At 37.6% G+C, this 19,091-nt stretch overlaps 1 protein-coding gene across 11 annotated transcripts in view; it reads right to left on the bottom strand.

Moving 5' to 3' along the window:
• Positions 1-2,566: 2,566 nt before the first annotated feature.
• The window catches only part of POSTN (periostin), a 47,677-nt gene continuing 31,152 nt past the window's right edge, over positions 2,567-19,091 (bottom strand). The window contains exons 15-25 of one of the 11 annotated variants that reach the window (XM_025209791.1): positions 18,481-18,548; positions 17,588-17,633; positions 16,251-16,298; positions 15,033-15,095; positions 12,909-12,989; positions 11,961-12,050; positions 10,463-10,537; positions 9,981-10,061; positions 7,700-7,786; positions 4,659-4,700; positions 2,567-3,785 (exon numbers count right to left, since the gene is read on the bottom strand). In XM_025209791.1, the coding sequence (XP_025065576.1) occupies positions 3,745-3,785; positions 4,659-4,700; positions 7,700-7,786; positions 9,981-10,061; positions 10,463-10,537; positions 11,961-12,050; positions 12,909-12,989; positions 15,033-15,095; positions 16,251-16,298; positions 17,588-17,633; positions 18,481-18,548 (722 nt within the window). In that variant the 3' untranslated portion in view covers positions 2,567-3,744. Of the gene's footprint in view, positions 3,789-4,658; positions 4,701-7,699; positions 7,787-9,980; positions 10,062-10,462; positions 10,538-11,960; positions 12,051-12,908; positions 12,990-15,032; positions 15,096-16,250; positions 16,299-17,587; positions 17,634-18,480; positions 18,549-19,091 lie in introns of all 11 variants that reach the window. The other 10 variants (XM_006028374.2, XM_006028375.2, XM_025209792.1 and 7 more) reach the window with 10 other exon arrangements.

Here is a 19,091-nt window from a genome sequence, read left to right as displayed (position 1 = left end):
GCCCTAGTACTATACTATTTAGTTTACGTTCAAAACAAAAACAAATCAAATTTTATTGGAATGTAACTAATTTGCTAGATTAAATATTAAGTTTAAAAACACATGAGAAACTAGACAAAATAGTCAAAATCATCAAAAAATATTGTTATTCAAATTTGTAAACCAAAATCTAGTTTTCTTGGTGCCTTGGCAGTGCCTCCAAAATGGACCCTTCACCATCAGTCATTTCTAAACCTGAGTGAATATTACTATAATATTAGTACGTTAGTTAAGGTTCTTATATAACTATTCAATTTCATGGCTGTGAAATAGAAGAGAGACACTAATAGGAATGATTAACAGAGCAAAATTGCAGAAAAAAGGATAAATTGAATAGTGGAGTATCAAGACCATTAAAAAGGAGTGGGTCATTAACACCTGTGGAATGAAGAGTAGGGCTGTCAGTTAATCGCAGTTAGTTTACATGATTAACGCAAAAACAAATTAACGCATTAATTTTTTAATGAACATTTATTGCAAACACCATGCTGCCACTGGCCTTAACTCTGTGATACTGGTGGGGACCCATGTGCAGAGCCCTGACCCCAGCCTGCCCCACACCTGCTTTGAACTCAGCCTGGCAGAGCAGACCAGCTCTGGACCAGCCAGAACTCGTGCACACAGCCCTGACCCCGACCCACTCTGTGCCTGAAGTAGACTGCCTGACCATTGAGCAGCAGCAGTGGCAGCAGCCAGGCAGAAGCTGCTTCTCAGCACAGGGGAAAAATGGCCCCTCCCTCTTACCGCTGCCAGGCCCTTGTTGCTGCAGCCACTTGGAGCCCAAGCCTGGGCTACTTTGAGGCTCCTCTCTGCCACTGTCATTGCTGCCTCCAGCAGGGCAGCAGTGGCAGTGCAGAGGGGCCACAGGGTAGCCAGGTGCAGGCTTCAAGCAGCTGCACCAGGAAGGGACCAGCAGTGGTAAAGGGGAGAGGCAGCCTTTCCCTCGTGCCAAGCAAAAACTTCTGCCCAGCTACTGACACTGCTGCTCAGCATGGGTGGGTGAGTCTGGAGCAGGCACAGGGTGACTGGGTTCAGGACTGTTCAAATGGGTTCTGCCTGGTCTGCTCTGGCCAGCTTGAATTCAAAGTGGGCACAAGGCAGGCTGGGATTGGGGTGGGGCTGTGTGCCATTAGTGGTGGTGGGGAGGATCTGTAGGGTGCACAAGCTCCGAGCTGTTGGGTGAGGGGGAGGAGGATGCTGACTTGTTTAACTGTGTGATCAAAATTGCAATTAATTGCAACAATTTTTTTAAATCTTACAATGAATTGCAATTTTAAAAAATAGTTTGTTAAGCCCTAATGAAGAGACATTAGCAGGAAACAGGTAGATTATAATGAGACATGCAGTCAGTTGACTCAGTGCTGCCTGAATAGAAATGCCACTACCCCTCCCAAGTAGTTGATTTAAAAGTTTGGGTGGAGCAGAAATCAAAGAAGACAGGGTGCAACTGTACCACTGAATACCCCCAGATGTGCCCCTGCAAGACAGTGACCCTGCAAATTGATGCATGAAGGGAAACCTCTGTGGATACACACAAATACATGGGATTCAAAAGAACTCTTTATGGGTACTGGTACCTAAATATCTTGGCTGGACTGTTACCTAAATATCTAATGACATCAGTAAGAATGGTAACTTTACTATTCCTGAAGAAATCAGGGTTCTTTTTTATTTAGGAAGCTAAAAATGGACATTGGGGCCAATATTCTGGCTCTCACCCTGGTAAATACTGACATTTGATATCTCCATGCCTAGAACAGAGCTTACCTATCTCATGTGGTCATTGCATGCCTTAATTCATCTAAATTAACAGATTCAGGAGTGGCATCAGTTATTATGATGTAACTGTTGTGTTTGCATGATCCTGTAGAGATTCAAGTTAGCTAAATTGGTAAAACTTAAATCATGAATGAAACACAGTTAAGGTTGCAACAGTTTTGCTATACTTGTATCACAGCAGGCACATACAGACACAGCAGTTACATCATAATAGTTTATACTGGTGTCATTTGCCAGTGATATCCTTGTTACTTCTTTCAAAGGTCCATTCACTTCTGTTTCAATTTAATCTGTGCAGTTTAGATTAACCTGCAAAGGCTAAATCAATTCAGCCTCAAGCTTTTTGACCGTCTGTACTTAGCCAGAATGTTACATCCTCCATGACAAAACTGAATCAATTCAGGAAGACCAAATGACTTATCATATGTGTAAAAACCTGCCTGTCATCAGTGATCATTACTAGGTTGACAAAAGATATATATGGACTGTTTTAGGATTTGATACAAAGCTGGTCAGCTGGAGAATTTTAACTGACTTCAAGATGCTTTGAACATATTGCTCAGGAGAGTGGTGCAATTAAAGTCCTACACACCAAGTTTAGAATAGACTATGGATACTAACGCAGCAATAGAAATATGTGTTTCCTTCCCTGAAGGCATGTAGTTGCTTTAAGATTATCATAGAATCATAAAGAAATATTTTAAGTCTTATCATGAAAGGTTTGTTGAAGAAATTAAGAGAAACACAATTCAGCCCAATTTCTTTAATGAGTATTTGTTTCAAAACAGAAGTATAAAAGCATGCCCAATATTTCCTTTGAAACCTTGGTTCTGCAGAATTAAGGCACTTTGAAGAAAAGGATTTTCTTACCCAAAATTTTGGCTTTCTGACATTTGATAAAAAACTTACAAAAGGCAAATGACTTACAAAACCAGAGTTATAAAAATGACATAATTTACATATAAAACCACATTAGTACCAAACATTAGCAAAGCGTGTTTTGATATGAAAGCTTTTTTACCAAACCCCAATTTTTATAATACCTGTTTCTATGCAGAGGTAATTCTTTGCATTCATTTTTTGTATCCCTTATACTTTAAAAATTAATGGACACAACTTTGTTAAAGGGATAACATTTTTATTGATCTTAAGCTATATGTTTGGTAGAAGATTCCAATAGCAAGAATTTTTTTTAATATATAAATAGATTTAAAATTTAATCAGCAAAACTCCAGATACATTTTAGGAAGCTCATTTGTAATTTTTGAAATTATTTTGCATACCTCTGCCAGCCAGATTATCAGGAAACATTTGGATATGTGATGCAGAACAAAAAGATACATTTAGTATATGGTATAAATGTTAATTTAGAAAAGGTAATGTTGTTGGTGTTATTATAACATTCAAAACATGACAAAAGTTGACATATCAAAATGCATATGATATTACTGAACCCAAAGTGCTAGGCTTACATATCTTACATTTCCCCACATTATTAGCATTCTAAAAATCACCTAAACTGTATATTCCTAGAAATGATCTAATTACATTAATATTTCCCTTTTATAAGAAATAATAAAAAATTACATTCTGAGTTGTTCCCTGCTCATTTTGGGCCCACTCTTGCAAACAATTACTGCCAAGCATGAGATAAATTTCCATGTTAACTTCAGTGAAACTAGGTTTTCATCCTTTATAATGCTGACCACCAAGAGTAGCGTCATTCAATTTAATAGACTACTTACGTCAGTGGGTGCTATGCCCAGTAGTGAGGCAAGCCCTTTACATGGGCTCATGATTCAGTTTATACTAGATTAGAAAATGACATTGTTTCTTTGTGTTTTGCTTTTTTGTTAAACAACTTCGCTTCCTCTCGTATATCAGGCTCTTCATGTGTAGTTTTGTGGACTGTGTCTTGGAAAGCTTCTAAGGGCGAACTAGCCTTGTTCTCCTCCTCGTTGATCCCCCTGCTTAAAATAGGAAAAATTAATTTACAATATTGTGATAGTCAATAATATTTAGGTATAAGACTGTTGACCTGGTCTAAAACATGTCTTGCTCTGATGGAAATGAGTTTGTCTGGATTTAGCTTTGGATTTCACAGATCTCTCTTGATTTTATAAAACCCTGGATTCAAATACCTCCAGCTCTAGAAATATTTGAAGTCTGATCCTGATTCTGTAGAATCCTGAAACACTTACAGTTTTTATAACTTATTTCAGCCAAGTTCGCACTGATTATAAATGTCATAGTATTTCAAACCGGATGCAATCCAAGTGATACACTAATATATTAGTTACCCCAGTTAAGGATAATCATATTGCATAAGCCTACTGGAGTTCTCATTGGAAAACAGTGGGATTTGCAAAACAGTTATTCCCTCACTATTTTGATATATCTACTACTGATACAGATATATGAGATAATTTTTCTTGCTTTTCAGATCCTGGTCAGTGGAAAGAACTGACATTTGGGAAAATATAAATATCTTTTTACCTATCAACTAATCAGAACTAGCATGTTAATAGTGAGAAACAGTGAACACCAGCAATGCTGTTATTACTGAATTAACATTCAGAGTGGAACTATCCTTTAATTCCCTGTCCTCAATAAATACAATATATAATGGTGTTTAAATACAGTATATAATATTTAGGAGTTGCTTTTCATGTGTTGTTAAAAAAAAATTCTATAACACTTTATATTAACATTACCATATAGAAAGAATGGTTAATGTTCTTTCCACTGGTATGTATTCAAGAATGATTATTTTTTTAAAGACATGATGAGGAAAAGTATTTGACAAACATTAAAATGATTCAGTGTTTGCTTTTCTGTACCTTGTGTCCTTCTGGTGCCTGATACTCTCCTTACTGGTGTTTCTATAAATGAAATAATCCAATCAGAAGGTATTTGTACAAGCATTTGAATTAATAAACATATTTGAAATTCATAGCTAACTTGAAAAAGTCAGCATTTTGGTAGCTCTTAATACATTCAGGATTACCTTAAATTACCTTGCTGACTTTGATGACCTAAAATGTAAAAGCTTATGCTCAAATAAACAATTACAAAGCATTTTGATTTCATTTATTCTATATACCATAACAAAGAACAATAATTTTGCCTTAAAATTTTTGTTTTAAAAAATAAAGAACAATCCTTAACCTGGATCACAATGGACTGTGTACTTCATGGACTTTATTTTCCAAGAAAGATAGCAAATTGATAATTTACTGAATTCAGAAGAGAAATGTAAGGTCTAGTTGTCATTCTTGAAGCTGAACCATCACTGAGATGCCAGTTCCAACTCTTATACAGTCACATATTATACATTGGGAAAGATGAATTACAGCAATGTGATGTTAGGGCCCCATTCTACAGGATATACGTTTTCATTCCCGGAATTCCCTTCTTTCAGGAGTGTGGTTTAGAATAATGATACAATAAATATAGAAGAGCTGTCTTTCATAAGAGAGACATGACTGTGTTCCAGAATACACATATATATAAATATTGGAACTTATATATATAAATTACAAAGTATTTTCTAAGGTGGGTGACCACCCCCATTCTGTGATACAGAGCAGTGAACTGTCAAACATTTGGAAGTTGGGGAAATGGGGGACAAACTTCATTTGGCATGCTTAGAGAAATGTGTTTCCTATATTTCAATCTTCCTTATATCCATTAATGTTAATAGGACTACACTGGACATTTAAGGAAGAACAAAATATCCAAGACAAGATTAACTAAGCAAATTTTGCCTTAAAAATCCATTCCAGATAAGAGCTGTGTTTACTAACACCTACCACTAACTAGCTTTCTGTTTTCCTTTGTTTACTTTCATATTTTGATCTTGCAAGTCTTTTCACAGTGAACAGCAAGCTTCATAAATGTTTACATACAGCCCCCCCCACTTCTGTTTCCACAAGATCACACCTAAGGTTAGGTGTTGGTTGTCTACACAGCACTGTAGAAATCCTCCAAGTCCTACTTTTTTCAAGTGAGGCAAAAAATGAGTGCACTTGAACATGCAATTCTCACCATGCTAATGCAGCTTCCTTTTACAGACATGACCTCTCAGCTGAGATTGTTCAGCTTCCCATGAAATGGAGTTAGAGCTGTTTTCAGGTATGTTACTACTGAGCATCCCTCACCCGTATAAGATCAGAATTCCTTGCATCACCTTTCTATTCATCATTGAATTTATATGTAGGCACATGCTCCCATCTTTCTTGTACAGGAATAGCTCTTGAGTTAATTTTTAGTAAAACAATCATATATACGTGCCTTATATACAGATGAATTATACATGCTATGTACACAAAGTCCTGGTACATCATGTCAAATAGGGCTGTGCGAAATGACTGTTTCAATTCAGTTTTAGTTTCGGCCGTTTCAGAGGACAGCATTTCATTTCAGTGATTTGGATCACTGTCCAATTTCATTTCGGCTGAATCTCCTCCAAATCTGTTTCGAACAGGCTGCAAGGGAAGCTTTGCACAGCCTTACCTACCCAGCCAAGTGGGGCTTGAGGCTGGAGGCTGCAGGGCCCCAGGGGGGAGCACGACGGGACGGTGGGTGGCTCATCTGGGGGTGGGAGAGGGCTGCTGCCCTCCATGCAGGCAAGGAGGCCCCTATGAAGATCTCTGATCCCTGTCATACCGGGTTGCGGGGCAGGGAAGCAGCGCAGAGCAGCGAGCAAATCTGCTGGTCCCTGCTGTATGACTCGATTCCTCAGGGAGCAGAGATCCATACCAGGGGTTTGCTCGCCACAGCTGCCCGCTCCGGTGATGTGGGGTTGTATGGGGCTGGCAGCGGCAGTGGCAGCAAGGAGACCCTGGTGCAGATCTCTGGTCCCTGTAGAGCCAGGTTGCATGACAGGGCAGTGCTGGTCCCTGCCACATGACCTGGCTCCACAGGAAGCAGAGGTCTGGGGCTACACAGGGCATGCAGTGGCGGGGAGAAATGTCAAACCTGGAATACTATAAATATGTCTTAAATGATGTTTCTGACATTTATACAATCAATTTAGTTAACATAACAAAAAAGCCTATTTGCAACAAATCAAATTTCTTGGTATTGAAAATAGACTAGAGAAAACTTCATTCACAAGCAGTTTTGGATTTATTGGAAATTGATCAGCAAAGGAATAAACAGAGTTTGGTAAATTACCTTGAATTGTTCGAATTACCCCCTGCCCCCATCCCTCCCCTCAAAAAAACCCACTACTTTGATTTTTAATTGCAGTAGATACTGTGAGAAAAGTAACTAGAAAGAGTAAAACTCATCCCAGTCAAAACCCTGGAATAAATCTGGCTTCCAAGAATTTCACTGCCTACCTCAGTAGGTCTCAATGTTTTCCATATTGGCATCCTACTGCCGCTTCCTTCCCAATTAGCAAGATGAGAAGAGCTGACTGATACAAACCTGCTGCCACCTGCTTATGATTTCCCAGGGGTTGTGTACCCCACACTGAGAATATCAGGTATAATGAATCAACAGTAAAAAAAAATGAAATAAACCAAAATCACAGAAAACTTACGTGGTCTCCTCGTTGTGCTACTTACTTAACAGGTAGTTCTTATTATGAACATTCTCTCAGCAATGCCACCTAAACTTGCCGATAGACATTTTAAACTTGCATACTACATGTGATAAATAATGTATTTAATTTTTGATCGTCAAAATAAGCTTTGACATTATTCTCTTCTACGTGTGGATGAACATATCCTTTTTTAAAAGGACAGAAGTCTTCCTGTCAAAATGCAGATGGGGAACTAAATATCTTCTGTCATGGATGCTATAAAACCCCACCTGAAATGATCACTGGAGATGAAGAAAATCTCAGTGCCATTGAATTTTGAGATAAACTAACCTTCCAGATGAACTGTCTTGATTTCTCTCTCGATAATCTGTGGTTCTCCCTCAATTACTTTAGTAACCTTGGTGTACTCTGTTCCAGCTATGATAAGCATTAAAAACAAATGAGTTAAATCTGGGATTGCATTTTTCCATGTTCAAGGGTCCCCAACTTGAAACATTTAGTCCAGGAGTGTTGTGGTGAACAGGATGCCAAGTTGTGTCATCTGGCCCTGGCAAGTTTTGCAGCCTTGACACAGAGAATTCACTTTCTCTAGGTCTGCAAGCCATTTATTGCATCTTGAGTTAGGGCTTGGTTTCAGCAAAGACTGCCAATTGTAGCTACTGGCACTGTGAATTTTGTATGAATTACAGCCCATTTGAGACTGTCCTGTTGCTTTAAAAAATGGGAAATACATATATTTGTAACTGGACTCATTGTTAAGTCCTTAAGAAAATTTTCCACTGCAAAGCAGAATTGATGCAGTCAGAGGGAGTGGAGAGGGATCACTATCCTTATTATAGCAGTCATAATGCAGCATGTATATCTGCTCCTTTTGACTACAGGTACTCTTAAGGTGTTGGGGTGACAGCCAAAGATAGAGGCCTAGATAAATAATGGCAAAGTAGAGAAGACTAATGAAAAGAAACAATCCATAGAAAGATATCTACTTATCTGATTCATTCTGTAAAGCAAGATGCTTCTACTAACCACCTTACAATAGCAAGGAGAAGAAAAGAATTCAAGATACTGTGTTGTATTTCCCAATTTAATAAAAATAATGTATCATTTTTCTATAAATCAACTGCAAATTCTATCATTATAAATCAATTGGATTCAACTGAACATTTAGAGAAATGCTAGATTCTGCAAAGATCAGAATCATATTAGTTCATGCCAAGATCAGAATCCACTAATTCACACAAGCAGAATTTGGACCCATTTGAACAAATCCTGCTTTCCTTATTTTTGTGACCTGACTGAAACCAGTGAATTTTATTCTAGCACTTTTATATTTTTCTCCAATGCTTCTGGTAATTTTTTATTTTAAAATAGTTTCAACAGAATCTAGTGCTGGTAAAAAGTTTGAGCGACGCAGCTGTGGAAACTCTACCTTTAGAGCATGCATACCATATACACCAATGGTGGGAATTCCCCCACACTGCCCTAGTCATGGCACCTTACATCCTGAGCTAGAGGTACCACAGTTATGGACACAATTGTCATTCCTTTTTCATGACCTGTGCTCTGAGATTTTCAGTTAGGTTAAAGTGGACCAGTCAACATCAACTCTGATGGCTTTATTTTATAAAGAAGCTATAAGCTGAATCCTGCAGCCTTTACAAAATCATTATTTATGAGAAGCTGTAATCTATCCCCTATTGCATTTTGTCTGCGAGTGCAGCAGAATTTGGTCAGTGAATATGTGGTTGGCTATGACTTACTTCTAAATGTGTCACTTAGGAAAAAGTGAAAACCATAAAAAAACAGACCTGGCTAATCTAAATCAGAGATTCTACCATGTGCCAAGAGAAACATCCAAGTATTATTTGGATTTTATGATTCAGGTTTATATTAGGTTCTACTAGAATGCTTGAATTCTTTTTGTCTTTCATCTTGCTGTTATAGGCAGTTCTAATCTATGCAACAAGCAGAAGACATTCCGTATCTTTAGATAAAGATTAGGTTCATTTGCACAAATTTTCTACTTCTTTTTTTTCTAAATCTACTGGTTATTTATTGACAAAACAGTTAGACTTAAGAGACAGAAAGAGAGAAAACCATTCCTTGGAATACTGTATTCAAAGAGAATTAACGTTAATGCTTTGATCCACATTACCTGTAAGTATTTAAAGAGCGATGCTAAACATGCCTTTGTTTGTTAACTTGAGAGCAATGAATATTCATTTCTGGAGAACTGCAAAATATATTGAATTTAGCCTAATGAAATACTTTGCACTATATAAGTGTTTCTCAGAATTGAAAATTTGCTGGAAAAAGTACCACAGATAATGGAATAAATCTTCATTGCTCCCCTTGGTTTGAATTACGTAACCTTTTAAAGACTGAAAAAAGACAAATTTTTGTTGATATGTTCATGATCAAGACCATATTGTAAGTAATTGTTTAAACTTTGGCATTTTATCTCTCAGGATGACTTTTTCTTTTTTTGCCTTCTATAGCTTTAACATCAAATTAGATCAGTCTTTAAAATGTTTAGAGATCAATATATCTGAGAGAAGTTTCAATTTCCATAACCTGTTACAAAGAGGTTAGTTGTCATACACTCACTAACCTCCCTGTAGAAGTCTTTTGATTTCTTCGTCTTCAAGTAAATGACCATCACCTTCAATGAATTTTGTCACCTTGGTAACCTCTGATAGGATACATGTTCATGGCATAAAATTGATTTATATACAATGCTGACAATTCTGTTACAGTGCATTAATGATCAAACTCATAACAAAATCCATCTATTACAATGATAAGTGCCATACAAAACACCTAAATTGCATTGCATGCCAAGCACATTTTTATGCATATTAGAGATAAGCAATTCTCAACTTACGGTGCAAAGTCCATTTAATTATAATGGGCCAAACCAGATCTGAACAGTCCTCAGTCTGGAAGCGTTTGATCCCCGTATCTGTATTTTTTGCAGAAGCCCTCCTTTTGTATGCTCTTTTGTTAAAATCATAAACTTTATGGTATTCAGGGACTGACTACTTGAATAGGTCTCACTGAACCTATGTTTCTCTTTGCTAGAAAGATACTAACCTTCTTCAAGTAATCTCTTCAAGTTTTCATCGGTATCAGATCCACCGCCTGTAGTAATTTGGGTAATTACAGGGCCTGTAACAAAGTAGTGTATGTTAACGTGTTGCTCCTATGAAATGCTTAGTATGTTTTTTCAACAGCACCCTTATGTTAAAAAATTGTAATGAAACATGATTCTGAAATACAGCTTTCAGATACAGGAGAAGATGCCAATTAGCAAGATATAAGTGTAGTCCAGTGAAGTCAATGGGAAGGCACACATGCTCAAGGTTAGACATTTCCTTATTTATCAGGACCAAAGATCTGAAATTCCATATGTCATTTCAATATAGATACTATTTCTGTATGAGAATAGTATAGGTGCTATTATTTATTGATAATACACTAAATGGCCCAATACAGTAATTCTTAACTGGACTATTCACTAAAGAAAGAATTTCAGGATGAGGACCTTGTCATTTGAGAAACCACAAAATGGTGTATACCCTCTGGATGGTGTTAGCACTGTTACAACTGACTAGCTCTACTTCGCAGGATCAGTCCTTTAAATCAATATGCACCTATATTCAGAAACCTTTAGGACAAAAATTGAGACAAAGCTATAATCAAGTAAAACAAGAAGTGTAATTTTCAAGAGTCCTAAGTGAGTTTGGACTTTCAATAAGACTTATGATACTAAGTGCCAAAATCCCATTCCAATAATGGTGCTAGTGGGTGTATCTACATGTGCATTCATGTGCTTTAGTTAACGTGCATTAAATCTAATACCTCCATTGCAAGGTGCTAGGAAAACACACATCAGCCCATCTTGATGTGCATTAACTAAAGAGCATGGGGAGCTTATACATGTGCAGTGAGGCTGCTCTGACACGCTGTAATTACAGCACGGAGCAGACTCAATTAATCGCAGTAATTACCACACTCCAGCAGACTCCAGTGTCATATGTATCAATGTCCCTAATAAGATTTAGTTAAAGTGTCCCCACCACCATTTTTCAGCACAGGGACACTGATTCACATGTATGCCCTGGGCACTTTAATTAGAGTGGTTCCAGATTAGATATGCCCTAAGAGCCTAGGTCACTGGACTGCTTTGGATCATTGAATGCTTTCACTCTTAATTTGTGTTAAACTTTATGACATTACTTACTAACATTCTTAACTTTTTCTGATTTTGTTTAGGAGATGTTGACACTTTTCAAATTTTATTTCAGAACAAATTTTGACAATTTATCTTTTGCATACCAGAAAAGGGAGTTTTTACATTTCCCCCCACATGGGTCTTTTTAGCTTGAGGGAAAAAATCCTTAAAAGAAAATAAAATCTGTAACCTGGCATAATTAGTTAAATGTTTGTAAAACATTAACCCTTCAGATGACCAGTGTTAAGGACTTAAATTTGCCTTCCTGTAAAGGGTATACAAGCCCAAATGAGACTTAAGTGGAGACTTGAACAATCTTCATTCATACACTGTATCTGACACAGTCTGACAGTTTACCTTGAATAATTCTTTCTTCTGTCACCTCTTTTTCAGTCACCTCTACAGGTCGTCCCTCAATGATCTTTGTATATTTTTTTATAATTGGCTCTAAAGAGATTTTCCAAATTAAAAACATTAATAAAAAAGGTAACTAACAAGTGAAGCACATCATATTGAAGATCCCCCCTTTCTTATTAGCAAATACGTGAGGATAGTTCATGGCCTTGGGACTTTGGAAATCTAGTTTTAATTTCTGGCTCTGCCAACATACTGTTGCATGATCTAAGAAAGTCCTTTGACCTCTTTGTGCCTCTGTTTCCTCATCTACCCTTTGCTTAGTCTTGTTGATTTAAATTTTAAACTCTTCTGGGAAGGAACTGTTTGTACACACCTAGCTGTTGGCGTTTTCATGATACAAAATTAATAGTAAGAACAGTTCTACATAGTCTACCTCTATTCTTGGATCCAAAACAACAGCTAAGCTTTCACCAAAATACAGGAATGATCACATATACATTTTTGGTTGAGGTCCATCTTTGGTATAAACTCCCAGAGCAGTGGGAGAAAATTCTGGTCTCTCTGTCCAAGCACTCTGTCTTTCTGTATATAACTGTCTACCATGCTTTAGCTTGCAAACTAACAGTTATTAAAGAACTGTAACAGAAACAGATGGCATGCCAGCATGTGAAGTGCTAAACCTATTTCACTGGATACAATTATGGGACATGGCTAGGGAATAGTTAGTGAACATAGGAATAGATGTTTCCTAAATCATATGCTAAAATCAAATGGAATATCTCAATCTCAAAAAAAGAAATTCCCCCCTCCCCCCCAAACCAAACCAAACCAAACCAAACCAAACCAAACCAGATGGCCCTTCCTCATTGGATTAAAACCTAAATTGGAATTGTAAAGCTTTCTGAAGATTTCTAGCTAGTATACTCTAGGCAATGAAAATGTAATCACCTCCATGAATTACTTTAGTTATTGTCTCTCCTCCCCTGATCACCTGGATTTCTGGTTGTTCAATTCCGGTGAATGTTGGCTCTATAAAATATTATTTGAAAAAAAAATCAACCTGTTACAAATATGTCTGGATGTAAACAGTACATGGAAATATGTATTATTCTCAAAAGAGTTGAGATGAGAATGGCATTAACCTCTCCACTCCCTAGAATTTATCATTTTATTTAAATTATTATAATAGTGGTGTAGATTTATATGTGGAAATAACACTAAGAATTAATTCATAGGAGTAACTATGCAATCCTGCATTTTCTCTTATATACTATTTAGTAGGGCTGTGCAAAGCTTCAATTACTGATTCGATCTAGCAGAGATACAGCCATTTCTGGCGGCCAAATCTCCAAATCTGAATCGAATCAGGAGACCCTTTAATCTCTCTAAATTGAATTGCAACCCTCCGAATCAATTTGGAGAGATTCAGAAAGATTCGATGATTCGAACATAGACACAGCTTTAAATGTTTTTTCTACATCCCTCAAGGTACCAGGCAGCTTGTGAAAGCTGACATGCTGGGGTGGATGGACAGTCACAAGGGAGCATGGGGAGGGGGTCCCCAGTGCACTTGGAAGTGGGCCCAGAAGTGGACTAGAAGCACTTCTGGTCCACTTCTGGGTCTGCTGGGGAGCACACAGGGGAGCACACTCCGCCCCCCCCAGGCTCAGTGACTGGTGTCTCCTGGATCTGGAAGGGCACCTGAAGTCCCCCTGTGGCCAATTGTCAAGCTGAGAGGGGGTGCAGAGGGCTCCCCCGTGCTCTTGGCAGTAGACCTGGAAGTAGTCCGGAAGTACTTTTGGTCTATTTCTGGGTCCACTGCCGAGCGCACTGGGGACACCCTTGCACTCCCGTGGAACGCTCTGTCTGCCCAGAATCTTGGTGATCATGAGCCATGCTTGGTACCTCAACTTATATAGAAAAAACATTTAAAACTGTCTATGGCTGAATCACTGATTCTCTGAATCAACATAACATCTTCAGATTCGGATTCAGCTGAATCAAATCGGGGCAGTGATCCAAATCAACGAATCGAATCACTGTCCCCAATTCAGGCCAAATCTGAAATCAAATTGAATACAGCCTGTTTCATACACCCCTACTATTTAGCAACCAGTAAGCGCTATTTTTTTCTAATGGGTATCTGCTTCCTGTTCTATACCTGAATGGTAAACATTTATTAACTACTCTGTATCCATTATGGCAAAAACATCCCCTTAGGTTCTGCAGGTAAAAGGAAGCCTTCCCAGATGTTAGCAGGGAAATCTCTTCTTTGGAGCATTATCTTCACTCTTTTGAACATTATGGGCATGTCTACACATGCAGTTAAGGCAAATGAATAAACTATTGTACTGTTCATGCCAGAGTTTATTGTCCTGGGTGCCTTGTTTGCAGTTGTGCTCGGGCCCACTGCACTTTGAGCTGGGTCAGAGCAGCCCTAGCTGGAAGGGGACCCTGGGGTCAGCCTGCCAGCCTGGGGCTGCTCTGACTCAGCTTAATGTGCTGGAGAGAGGCTGGCTGGGGCATAAGCGGCCTATAGTGTGGGGCTAGCCAACACACAGCCCCCACACTGAAACACTCTCATGCTCCAGCCATGCCCATGAGCATCTACACATGTGTTGTGGCAGAGTAAATAACTCTGCCTTAGCATAGTACTTGTGTCTGGCAGTACTATTCTATGTCAGAGTTAATTAGTTCACTCCAACCTAATAGCTCATATGCAGAAGCTGATGTTTTACTGTAGAGCTAATTAGTCAACTTTGCAGTAAATGTCTTGTGGGCATGTGCCTTAGCAGTGCTAAGCCTGCTAACAGCTCTTTCAGGGTTTAATGATGGGTTAGGGCTGAAAGAGACTCCTGATCTTCAGGTGACTGATTCCTATTACCCCTTTAGCAAAAGCAGAAAATAGTAAACTTTCATTTTGACTTAACTATGAATATATTTTTAGTAGACAGTGATGCACAGGAGTTTTTGTTCTGCTTTTAGATCTAAATAATTCACCACCATTGTTCAGCCACAATGTAGAGCACATTGGCATGTCACAAAATGTATAGTTCTGATAATAAATCCTACCTTGAATAACTTTTCGAACTGTTGAACCACCAACTACTTTCGTGATTTTCCTACCGGGTATTTCTGACAAACACATGTAAGCATTTTAGTACCACAACAAAAATAAGTCATATTTAGTTGCTCCTGTTCTAAATGTAAAGACTTCCCTGAATTCTAATTGAGAAGATGTCAAATAATATAAAAAAAAGAGAGAGTTGATCTCAGTACTGGATAACATTTACTAATGGTAAGTTTTAAGTAGTGCTAAATTATATTTTTTCACCTTTGATCCACTTTAGTTCTGTGTTAGACTGGCATAACAGAAATGTGGAAAATAAGGATAAAGCAGTACTTTTCTGCCTTGTCCAGGAAGATTAGCCAATGGCACCATCTCAAGTGACTTGGAAGAATAATTATCTTCTTACTATTGCTTCATGATCTGTCCTGGTCTTCCTGGCATAACTGGTAGAAGTAACATTTCTTTAGCCTCAAGAGGCGTTTTGGAAGGGTTTTTTTATGGGCTGGAAAAGAGACTACTGTTTCTGGGAAGCCAAGAAGAGCCCAAATTGGCTTTATGGGGTTTGCTCCTGAGTCATCAGTGGTGAGACTGGGCAGAGTCAGAACCCAGGCAATCAGAAAGCTTTCCCTGGATTGTAGTCAAAGGAAGGATTACCAGTTTTGGCAGCTAAAGGAGTGATTAGTCAATGCTCACAATTTTGTACACTTATTTCATTTCTCTTTGGTGAATGACATTGATCTATATATGCAACAATACCAACTCACATTCTGGTCTGCATTAACTACACAACAAGCAAGATCATGAGCAAGATCATGTCTCTAATATTGTGATGAAGCTCTCTCAGGAACAATGAATAATAACCATGATACAAACTTTATACATTTATAACGCAAGTTATAAGGTCCCTGTCTGATACCTGATAAAGTGCAGAACAGTTCATTTTGAAGTGATATAAACAAAACACACAACACCAAAAAAGGAGGTTATCTTTTTCCAAAAGCAAAATAATTACAAATACCATTTTTTAAATTAAATTAAGATGGTAAGAGGCCACTTGGGAAGAATAGTTTTAAGAAAACTTTTTGGTAAAAAAAAATTGCCAGCTTTTGTTGTGTTTTTATTATTGCTTTGAAGCAAAACCCTGCAATCTGGGTTTGTCCTCTGCCAACATTCAGCCTAGTACATCAATGTATTTCAGAACAAAAAGGGGCCACTTTTACCTTCTTTTCTGATTATTGGCTGGACGTTGCTTTCAATCACTTTAATCTCTGAAAATATAGGCAATGGAATGTGAAGCACATACACACATAACAGCATCCAAACAAGGTTATTGTTGAATGATACCCAACTTTCAGATTGGGTCTGCTATAAAGAATTGGGTACAATCAAAGTAAATGATGTAAAAGTATAATTTAGAGAAATAGATTATGAAGCCTTTCAAATCCAGTGAGTAGTCATACATGTCACACAAGTGGTATCTGTTTAACAAATAATTTGACTAAATATAATATTAGATTGTATTGTTTATATTGCATCAACCATGTACTAGGTGTAATGGCTATATTTTTGGGCTACACTAGTATGTCATTTACTTTCATTGCCAGTTGCATGCCAACAGAAGGTAAATAAAAGATAATCAGAGACTCACTCATGCAATTTTGAAATTCTGTTCTGGAGGGAGCACATGCGATAGGCAGAGGAGAAAACACCAACCTTGAGTCACACCATTTAAAAAACTGAACTTAAAATGTCAGCCTATCCATTCTGAATTGTCTAAAGGAAAGTACAACATTTTCCATTTCTAACTAGAGTCTTAGACCTCCAAAGCCTAATTCTGATTCAGTTATTAAATGTAACCCCTGAATAAAATGGCAAGGAGGTGGTAAATAAGATTTCCTCCTTTATGTCTTTTTGCTTCACAGGGATCATCCATAATGACTATTTCTTGATACTGACTCAGTCACAAGCCCCTTAGTTACATAGAGGAGGTGGGTGCCGAGTCCTCTCTCACTTCGTAATATCAGAAGAGCTAGTAATGTAGAGAGAACAGTACCACATAGGCTGATGTGGTATGCTGAAACTTCTGTGAATCTGTGCTGCCCTCAACACTGTTATTGGCTGTTATTGAAACAGAGCCTTTTCCCCTACCACTTTAACCCATGATCTTTAAACTGCTTCCTTCAACAATTCATCAGTGTCAGAAGCAGCCCAGTAATAAAATGGTGTAACACTTAAACAATTTACTTAGAGAGATTGTGGAGTCTCTAGTCTTGGACTATTTTAAGTTCCAGATAGATAAAGACTTGTCTAGTATGGTTTAGTCCAGGATGACCCTGCCTCAAGTAGGGGGTTGGATTAGATCATCTCTTGTAGTCCTTTCCAGTCCTATTTTTCTGGGATTCCACATAAACCTTTTACTTAGTGATATTGTCCATTGCTGGCTTGTCATATTTTTGTATAGGTGACTTTATTTTTAATTGCAAATGTAATCCTTTTCAGGGTTTATTTTTTAAAAGACATATCAGCAAGTATATCTGGAAATAATGAGTGAACTTACTGTAAAATGTCAGTGGAATCTCCTTGAAGGTGCTGCCCTGAATAAACTGCAAAACAAAAGAATTTATTCTAGTACATATGTAAAGACTTCAAAAATAAGCTGTACATTCATCTTTTCTGCTCTATGCTTCATAAGTGCCAGATTCAAAGCCCACTGAAAGCAAAGACAAGACATGCACAGGATGAGCACATAAATGGGCATTGGTTCAGGCCCTATGCTACCTATCATTCTGGTAGTCTGTTATTCTCACATTGAAGATATAAGGTTATGAAAGTTTCCAGCTATTGGGTGCATCATGGCAGTGCAAATCACAAGGGACATCTGCATAATATACACAAGAGTAGACATGAGTATATCCTGAAAAAACACTTTACAGTATAATAAGGCTCTATTGATCTGTGTTAGCCAATGAATAAGAAGCCTCAGAGTTTATTTATTCTGGTTTTCCAGCTGTATCTCCTTCAGTCCCACATTTGGGGCTGAGTGCATGGTGACATAGCAACTTTATTATGCAAGGATTCTTTCATAAAGAAGACCTCTCAAGGAATGAGATTTCTGCCACTTAGTGATGTGCAATAAGAATAAGGTCCAGATCTGGTCCAAAGTATATCAGAGAGTTCAGTGTTCAAATGTACTGTAACCACAGTCACTTGGAGAGAGATTTGGTCACTCTAGTATATTAAAATGTATTTCCAGACAGTACATGTAATGGCTTATTTAATTAATTTATGGACAGCGGACCTTTATTTTAGGACAACCAGAGGATTCTCTGCCATATTAAAATATTGTTCACTAGAGACAGTTTCAGGTGGAGACCCCCTTTTTGTGTAATGTAGATGTTTGTATGCATACTAGGAAAATCAAAAACAATCAAAGCATTGTTTAGCAAGTACCTTAACTTGAATGTACTTAATCAGCTTATTGAGGATTGTGAGCAGTTGATTATTTCCAACTGGTACATCTGCAAAAGGGAGTACAAGTATTTGTAGAAACGGAAAGAAATGCAAATAACTTCAGTTCACTAACTGGCATGAACTGTATATTTCTGAACTGAAGGTATCTCTTATGCTTAGTAGACAACAATATTTGGATTTATAATTGAATGACACTCTGACACAATATTCATTCCATTAATAAAATATGTTTTTTTCTATATAAATGACAATGAAAGCAATTTAGTGTTTGTAAGATTAATAATGCCTGGAAGAAGTAGCATTAATGTATATTGGGCACAAGCAACCATAACTACTTCCTTTGGTCATCATTCTCAATGACCAGAAGGGGTTGTGATTATAACAGACACTGATAATATTGAGTCCAAATCTTTTCTTCCACTTCTGTTTGTCTCTTGCTCTCATCACACATAATTGGTTGGGATAATAATTTGGACCATCCTATATTTTTCTTTTGGTTGGAGATGTTTTTGCAGTTTAAAAAGATATCGCTGTATCAGATGAAAGTCATCTGTAATATTAATAATAAGACAAAGTTTCCTTTTTTCTAC

The sequence above is a fragment of the Alligator sinensis genome, unplaced genomic scaffold (genome assembly GCF_000455745.1).
Source record: "Alligator sinensis unplaced genomic scaffold, ASM45574v1 scaffold413_1, whole genome shotgun sequence".
Taxonomy (NCBI): domain Eukaryota; kingdom Metazoa; phylum Chordata; order Crocodylia; family Alligatoridae; genus Alligator; species Alligator sinensis.
The sequence above is the reverse complement of the archived record's forward strand: the minus strand, read 5'-3'. Positions and strand labels throughout refer to the sequence as shown.